General features: G+C 43.6%; 1 protein-coding gene across 1 annotated transcript; it reads left to right on the top strand.

Annotated features, from left to right (window-relative positions):
- Window positions 1-4,128: 4,128 nt before the first annotated feature.
- On the top strand, window positions 4,129-6,238 carry LOC115777269 (nuclear factor 7, brain-like). Its single transcript, XM_030725111.1, has 2 exons — window positions 4,129-4,295; window positions 4,389-6,238. Exon 2 carries the CDS (start codon window positions 4,406-4,408, stop codon window positions 5,792-5,794), a length of 1,389 nt encoding a protein of 462 aa, XP_030580971.1. The 5' UTR covers window positions 4,129-4,295; window positions 4,389-4,405; the 3' UTR covers window positions 5,795-6,238.
- Window positions 6,239-8,894: the final 2,656 nt, after the last annotated feature.

Genomic DNA, 8,894 nt, shown 5'->3' with positions numbered 1-8,894 from the left:
GGATGCTTCTAATCGTGTCCACCTGCTGCAACATCTGTGAACAGCTGCTCCACCTGTCATCCAGCTGGCTGCGTTCTTCCCTCTGTCACCAAGAGCTGCTCATTAGGACCTGATCACTGTGGCTCCCTGTGCAGATGGCAGAGCTTTGACCTTACAGTATAACACAGAGATGAACGATGACTAATCACTGTTTGTTTGAAGGTTCATCATCACCTGGGACGAAGGCAGCCTAGGCCTTAGTCAGTAGCATGTTTTTAACTGTCTCATTAGAGCTGTAAATGACAGCTGTGCATCTTTGTTTCCATGTCAGGAACTGCTAAAAGTCGCCTTTTTTATCCTAATCTTCAGAGTCCAGCATGAAATCAATGACAGCACAAATGATATGAGGATGAGAAACACTAGCCTGTGTTTGATGGACCTGAGCTTCAGGAGAAGCTCCTTCAGGGTGTGATGGTCTCACTGCAGGTCAGAAACGCAGTGATGACTCTGCTTCCTGTTTGTCTTCACTGTTAAACAGGAGCGACAAATGCACAGAAATGCAGACACATGAGTGAAGGAGGCTCATATAGTAACGTGTTTCCTGTGGTTTCACCCTGAATCTTATCAGTTTGTATTTCTGTGTAAACGCTGAGGGGGAAGCACTGAGATACATGAGACACTGAGCAGGACTTCAACAGGGAGCTGTAGCTGCTGAATAACCTTCTTCTTTAGTTTCTTTGTGACAACAGAAATTAAAACTGTTTAGTTGGATCAGAACAACCGACAGACACCAATCATTCCTTTGAGTGAACAGCAGGAGGCGACATGTTTTCTTCACATACTTTCTCATATTTGGCTAATAACTGGACTGTTAATGAAAAAGAAAAACTGGGATTCATACATAAAGAAAACCCATTAGAGAAACTGCTTCATTTACTGACAATCCAGCAGACCTGCTCTGGGTTCATGGATCTGTTACAAAGACTAACTGAAATATTTCACTGCTTTATTTCCTCTGAGGAAGTACAAACCCACAGTCCCAGTTTAGCTGCCTCTGCCTTTTAGCAAAGAGCCGCCTGTTTGACACTTTCTGAAAGTGAGTCCCAAACTTCTCTGCAGCTAAAGAAAGAAAGAAGGAGCTGATGTTTGAATAACTTTTCATCTTTCTATCAGATCAGTGACCATCTCAAAATAAACCCCCTTCTTACTAAGACTTGAAAGCACTGACCCAGTGTTTGGGTCATACTTAGGTCCTGAACTGTGTGAACTTTTCTCTGCTTCTTTGTTGTGTTGTTGGTTCTGTTTTCATTTCAGTTTGTCCTGGTGTGTAGTGTCTCCTCTGTTTCTCTGGCCTCCTTCCTGTTTTATTTTGGCAGTCTTCTGTTCTGTGTGTTGTGTTTTGTGTTACTTCCTTGTTGCTGTGAGTATTATTGTGCTCACCTGTGTTCCCACCTGTGTCCACTCTCTTCATCAGCCTCTTGTATCTAAGCCCTGAGTTTCCTCTGCCTGTTGTTGTGTGTTTTCCCTTGTTAGCCTCCAACTGTGTCTTGTTTTGTGTAGATTTTGGGTTTGGGGATTTTTGTCTTTAGTATTTCTGGACATTGAAAAGAGTTTCAGCTTTAAAGCTGCTTAACAAAAACAACAAAAATATTAAACATTTTCTAAACATAACCAGCTGAAACCATGTAAAATAAATGTAATTTAATTGTAATTAAATGTAATGTTAATCAGGGCATCAGTCAGTGGCCTCAGTGTTGAACTGTCCACACTGATAGAGACGGTTTAACCCTTTATGACCACAGAACAAGTCTGCCAGACCAAACTTTACGTTTTTACATGCTGTGGATTATTTTGTTATACATCAATAGAATCATTATATCCTCAATTTTAATCAAGAAAGTAGATAAAAGTGCATTAAAAGAAAATTGTTCATTTTGCATATTTTTCTAGAAGCCACAGCTGTATCATTCAAAACTGTCAGTGACACAAAGCTGCACAGAGGCCTTTAAACCACAGAAAATTAATTTTCAGTGTGTTCATAGTTTCATTGCTATGAACTGTTGGAAAATGCTTGTTGTGCAAAATTTGCAGAGACAGAATTTGCATCAAAATAAACTATTTTCAAAGTTCTAGTGAGTCTGTGAAACTCATTCAATTCAATTTTATTTATATAGCACAGAGAAAACCCAACAGTCCAAACGACCCCCTATGAGCAGCACTTGGTGACAGTGGGAAGGAAAAACTCCCTTTAACAGGAAGAAATCAGTCTGCAGTGTGTGCTCTTTGGGGGTCTCATTGTTGGACCTGTGCTTAATTTCATCAGCACCAAAGCAGCTGAAACTGATGAAGACCCCTCTGATACTTACTGAGCACATCAGTATCAGACCTTTAACTGGCTCGATGCTCTGACTGCAGAGTGAGCAGTTTGAGGAGTGTATAAAGGGTTAAAGTAGAGCTGGTTATGTATCTGTAGCTGTGACCCTGCTCACTGGGACAGCACAGAAACTAATGAAAACATTAACAACAACTACATTTCTTTAAACCTGTGAGCATTAATGAGGCCCTCACAGGTGGACCTAACTGTACATTTATCAGTTACACTCTGTACAGCACAAAGTTTTAATCAGCTGCTGCTACAAAGTGAAGCTTCAGCTGTTTAAACACTCATTGATGAAAGTTCACAAAGACTTTATGAAAGTTTTCATCTTAAAATGAAAGCAAATAAAACCAGTTTCACAGCTGAAGGCAGGCTGAACCCTGAACCCTGCAGTGGCCTCAAATACACGATATGGTGAAGCAACGCTGACAAGAGGAAGTCTAACGAAGCTCCGCCCCTGACTCCACTAAACTGACACAAACTGATGTAGTTAACTTGGCATCTAAAACACGTTGTCTGTCTGAGTCTTTCTCAAGAGCCATAATTACAGTGATCCATAAAAAAGATAAAAATCCCCTAAAATGCTGCTCTTTTCAACCCATCTCAGATTATAATGCAGATTATAAACTAATTTAAAAAGTGAGTACACCCTCACATGTCTGCAGATATTGAAGTTTATCTTTTCATGGAACAACACTGACAAAATGACCCTTTGACACAATGAACAGTTGTCTGTGTGCAGCTTATATAACAGTGTAAATTTATTCTTCCCTCAAAATAACTTAATGTCTAAACCAGCAGCAACAAAGGTGAGCACACCCCTAAGAGACTACACCTGTAAATGTCCAAACTGAGCACTGTTGTCATTTCCAAAATGTCATGTGACTCGTTAGTGTTACCAGGTCTCAGGTGTGCACAGGGAGCAGGTGTGTTCAGTTCTGTAGTGCAGCTCTCACACTCTCTCATACTGCTCACTGAAAGATCCAACATGGCAAAGAACTCTGTGAGGATCTTAAAGATGAATTGTTGCTCTACATGAAGACTGTTATATAAGCTGCAATCAGACGACTGTTCATTGGGTCAAAGGGTCATTTTGTCACTGTTATATTTAAGATAGACTTAAATATCTGCAGACATGTGAGGCTGTACTCACTTTAGTGATACACTGTATTTACATGTTTTTATAGAAACACATTAATTTCTGGATGCTGGTCTTTAACTGCAGCTCAGTCACAGAGATGAATCCATGATGTAAACCTCTAATAAACCAGGAGAATCAGCAGCATCTCACTGTTGGAGTCCTTCTTCTCCTTCTATCCAGTCTGTGCTGCTGTCTGTGCTGCACTCACAGGTCAGAGGTCACTGACAGCCAGAGGAGAGCAACAGCTGGCTGAATGATTCAGTCCCATCAGCTGAACTCTGATGAACCTCAGTCAGAGATCAGAGTCAGGAGCAGAAAGGTCACCTCAGGGTCATGCAGTGACCTTTACACAAACAGAACCAACTCTCACCCTCACACACCTGTGCAGGTGAAATGAAGCCAAACCTGCTTTAGAGCTGGAATGAAACACACCTGAGTTACAGTGAAGCTCCAGCATTTATCAGAAAAGGTGTGACGAAGCTCCGCCCCTCACTGACACAAACCAGGAAACAGGCTGTTGTTGTTCCAACGTTCCTCAAAGGTTTCATGTTGTGACCTGCAGGTAAACGTCTGAGCTGTGCTGGGAAACACGCCCATGTTACAGCTCCGCCCCTCAGCTGACTCACCTGATCCAAAGCAGGAAACAGGCTGTGGTTGTTCTCGGTGCAGAGACACACAGACCATCAGACTGAGCTCAGACCAAAGCAGCAGCTTCCTCTGAGTGAGTCCAGCTACAGGAGAGAAAAGTGGAAACTCCAACACTGCTGCTTCAAGCTGCTGACGCTCCACACACTGAAGGTGAGTCTGAGCAACAACACGACTCACAGGAAGTTTCAGTGAAGGTAGCAGAGGAGGGAGGGGAGCAGGACTGACTGTACTTCCTGTTTGCAGCTTCACTCACAGACTCAATGGCTTCCAGATCAGAGGAGGATCTCTGCTGTCCGGTCTGTCAGGAGGTCTTCAGAGATCCTGTTATTCTGTCATGTAGCCACAGCTTCTGTAAAGACTGTCTGAGGAGATGGTGGAGAGAGAGGACGACACACGAGTGTCCACTTTGTAAAGAAATATCAGTGTATGATCCACCTTTAAACCTGGCTTTGAAGAACCTGTGTGAGTCTTTCTTACAGCAGAGAGATCAGAGAGCTTCAGAGGATCTCTGCAGTCTGCACTCTGAGAAACTCAAACTCTTCTGTCTGGACCATCAGCAGCCAGTGTGTGTCGTCTGCAGAGACTCAGAAAAACACAGCGAGCACAGATTCAGACCCATCGATGAAGCTGCACGACAACACAAGAAGGAGCTTCAGGAAACTCTGGAGCCCTTAAAGAAGAAGTTAAAGGTTTGTGAAGAAGTTCAAGTGAAGTTTGATCAAACAGCAGAACACATTAAGGTCCAGGCCCGACACACAGAGAGGCAGATTAAGGAGCAGTTTGAGAAGCTTCGGCAGTTTCTAGCAGAGGAAGAGGAGGCCAGGCTGGCTGCACTGAGGGAGGAAGAGGAGCAGAAGAGTGGGATGATGAAGGAGAAGATGGAGGCTCTGAGCAGAGAGATAGCAGCTCTTTCACACACAGTCAGAGCCACAGAGGAGGAGCTGAGAGCTGAAGACGTCTCATTCCTGCACAGCTACAAGGCTGCAGTGGAAAGAGTCCAGCGCTGCCCCCTGCTGGATGATCCACAGCTGCCCTCAGGAGCTCTGATAGACCAGGCCAAACACCTGGGCAACCTGACCTTCAACATCTGGAACACCATGAAGGACATGGTCTCCTACACTCCTCTGATCCTGGACCCAAACACTGCTCATCCAGAACTCATCCTGTCTGAAGATCTGACCAGTGTGAGAGGAGGAGGAGAGAGGAAGAAGCTTCCTGATAATCCAGAGAGGATTGATTATTCCTACTCTGTCCTGGGCTCTGAGGGCTTTAACTCAGGGACTCACAGCTGGGATGTTGATGTTGGAGACAGTACATACTGGTTACTGGGTGTGTTAGCAGAGTCTGTGCAGAGGAGGGGATTCATAGGGTCTGGATTATGGAGAATAGGGTTCTATAAAGGTAAATACTCAGCATTCTCTCCATCAGGTCAAACTGTTCTGTCAGTGCAGAAGAAGCTCCAGAGGATCCGAGTGAATCTGGACTGGAACAGAGGAAAGCTGTCGTTCTCTGATCCTGATACTAACACACACATACACACCTTCACACACACTTTCACTGACAGCATGTTTCCATACATTTGGGCTGGTAGTGGTTATGATGAAGTTAAGGTTTTGCCATTGAAGGTGAGGGTGCAGCAGATGAGCTGAGGATGATGATGTTTCAGTGAATTGAAGCTGTTAAACTGCAGCTGTCCTCCTGCTGCCTCGTTCTTCCAAAGCTCTTTGTTTCTCTTTTAGTTTCACTCTTTCTTTCTCTTCCTGCTCTCCACCTTTTCACATGGAAATCATTTCACTGTTTCTCACTGAATGACTCCCCAAACTAGATCTGAGCTTCTACCAAGTTTACAATCATTCCAAGTGATTCCTGTTTGTGTTTGATGTGAATGGAGATGATTTAGTTTGCTGGGATCTGGACTGACAGCAGCAGTTTGTTGTTGTCTTCTTGTCTCTTTGTGACAACAATAAATGTGTTGTTGAAACATGATTCATGTTGTCAGCAGTGATGCTGACATGAAGCTTCGTGGGGCTTCATTTGCTCTCCTGCGCCATCAAGTGGACAGAAAATGTAACTCAGTGATTAGAATCACAGCGTGACTGCAGTGTGAGTCTGTGAACACAACAAGTTAATAAATGATGTTTGTGATGCTGAACTCATTCATATGGTGTCTGTCTTTATGATGCAATGGTGGGGTCAAAGGTCAAAGGGGGAACAAGTTTGGGGAGAGGGATGTGATGTGACTGTGATTGTGTTACTTCATTAAATCTCTCATAATAAGATTTCACTGATTTCAGGTTTCACTGTCACTTATATTCCAACTCACACACACACACACACACACACACACACACACACACACACACACACACACACACACACACACACACACACACACACACACGTCAGGAGGTGTCAGCTGATTGTGTGTGACAGCTTCTGATGGAAAAAGTCCTGAAATGATTCAAATGATTTCCTGATGGATCTCAGAGATCAGTGTCAGCAACAGGAAGCAAGATGAAGGGAGTTTCCTGCAGACCTGCTTCATGTGCTGGAAGCAGATCATTCTGCTCTCTCAGCTCCTCTGTGAGCTTCAGGCTTTGAGTCGGTGACCTCGGTGTGTTTGCTGCTCCTCGCTGAGGCGACGACTAAAGAGAAACGACGCCAGGGGCGGACTGGGGAGAAAAAGTGGCCTGACAGACTGGCCCACTATATATATATCTGTATGTGTGTGTGTGTGTATACTGTATATGAATCTATACATGGCACGTAGTGTATATGACTTTTATTGTCATATGGACAATATTACTTCCAGCAATAATATGATTACAATAATACAATAATATGGCATAACAAAATAACTAACAAACAACTTGACCCTGACAAAATACAGGGGAAAAACAACTGGAAAGCTACTGAAACCTACATTGTTCACTCAGTGAGTAACCTCTGCAGCAACCGACTCTTTTCTGCTACACCATCTATAATTTTATCACTCTCCAGCATCTTTAGGACATCTGTCTGAGTAGCCGTGAGCATGAAAGCCTCACGGTGCTGTTGTGAAAGAGAGCTCCTAATCCTGTTTTTGATGAACCTTAGAGTGGAAAAGCTTCTTTCACAAGCTACCTGTGTTACAGACAGGGTTAGCAGAAACTTGTATGCAAGCCCTATGGTGCTGTATGCATCTGTAAGGAGATTGTATTGCCTCAGAACATGATAGCAGCAAAATGGACAGTCATTGCAAGATGAACAGTTTTTGCAAACTATCTCCATCTCATCTTCAGCATCCTGTGGTCCTTCCTTTGTTTCCTTGCTTGGATACTCCTGCATTACAGAAGTCTTTAACCGGTCCCACTGTCCTGCCAGGCTGATGAGCTCATTCTGTAAACTGGCAACTGTTGCATTGTCTTCAAATGGCAGTAGACACTTGCTCAGCTGTGGGAAAGAAGACTCTGGGAATCTGCCAGCATAGGCTGTTACCTGGTTAAAGTTTTTGGGATCCAAAAGTGCCAAATCAGCATATAGTGTGCCATTTTTTAGAAAGCGCTGGTTAATGCTCTCTAAAACTGTGTCCATGATTTGGTTATGGACATCAATCTTGTATGACGTGATAGCATCACTTAGAGACACATAGATTTCTTCTTTCTACCACGTTTTTGTGGCAGAGATGCTTCAACTTCCAGCTCATTCTCATCATTTAGGTTGTTGTTGGCCCACTGGACAAATGTGTTTGCTGCTGTTTTGACTTCCTGAAAGTCTCTGCTAATATTTTTCAGCTGCGATTCTGCACCCACAATCATCCGATGAGCTGTCAGTGTGTCCATTCCACTTGTCTGGAGGTACTTTGAGACTGGTGTGGTAATGTGGAAGATTCTCATGAAAACCTGGGCTGTAAGTACTGTTTCATATTTTAAGAGCTGGGTGATGTATCCCATTGCATTGACACGTGCGGTGGTACTGATGGTATTCATATCTTTGATAGCAGACAGAGTGTGAAGAACATCGACATATAGGGCCCCATCTGGCTTTCCAAACGAGCCAAATACTTTTGACAGAGCAACGTCTTTTGACCACCAGCGCGTTTGCCCTATTGGGGCAAGACGTCTATGTTTTAGATCCTTGCTCTGCGTTTCCCAAATGTTCATCCTCTGGTAGGACTCTCTAATGAAGATAGCAATGTTGTTTAGCAGTGTAAATAGAGAGCCTCTTGCCAAAACACATTCTGTTGTGTCTGAAAGTACAAGGTTTAGTATGTGTGTGTAGCACCACACATGGAGTTGATTGGGGGACTTCTGATTCAAAAGGGCAGAGAAGCCATTATACTGACCCTGCATGTTGGAGGCCCCATCTGTAGAACTCCCAGTACACTGTTTCAAATCCAGATTCCCTCCAGCGCCTTGCTTACAAGTTGGACAAAATACTGACCTGTGGATGCTTCACATCTGATCACCGCCACAAGGCGCTCATGAATGATGTCTGTCACATAGCGTATGACAACAGAGCACTGGTCTTGAGCTGTGATGTCTGGGGTGGTGTCGATTTGAATGGAGTACATACCAGTCTCATGGATTTCTGTTGCTATAATGTTCTTCATTAGGGACTGGATTGTGCTGATTATGTAATCAACTGTTGTTTTTGAAAGCAAAGTAACAAGTGCACCTCTTCCTTTTTTAGATTCAGATTTGTGGATCTGCGTGCTTTTTTCTATGCTGACTGTAAGGTGCTCCTTGAGGCACACGTCATATTTGCCCA

The sequence above is a fragment of the Archocentrus centrarchus genome, unplaced genomic scaffold, assembly GCF_007364275.1.
Source record: "Archocentrus centrarchus isolate MPI-CPG fArcCen1 unplaced genomic scaffold, fArcCen1 scaffold_45_ctg1, whole genome shotgun sequence".
In the NCBI taxonomy this organism is placed as follows: Eukaryota; Metazoa; Chordata; class Actinopteri; order Cichliformes; family Cichlidae; genus Archocentrus; species Archocentrus centrarchus.
This window is presented reverse-complemented; position numbering and strand designations above follow the sequence as displayed.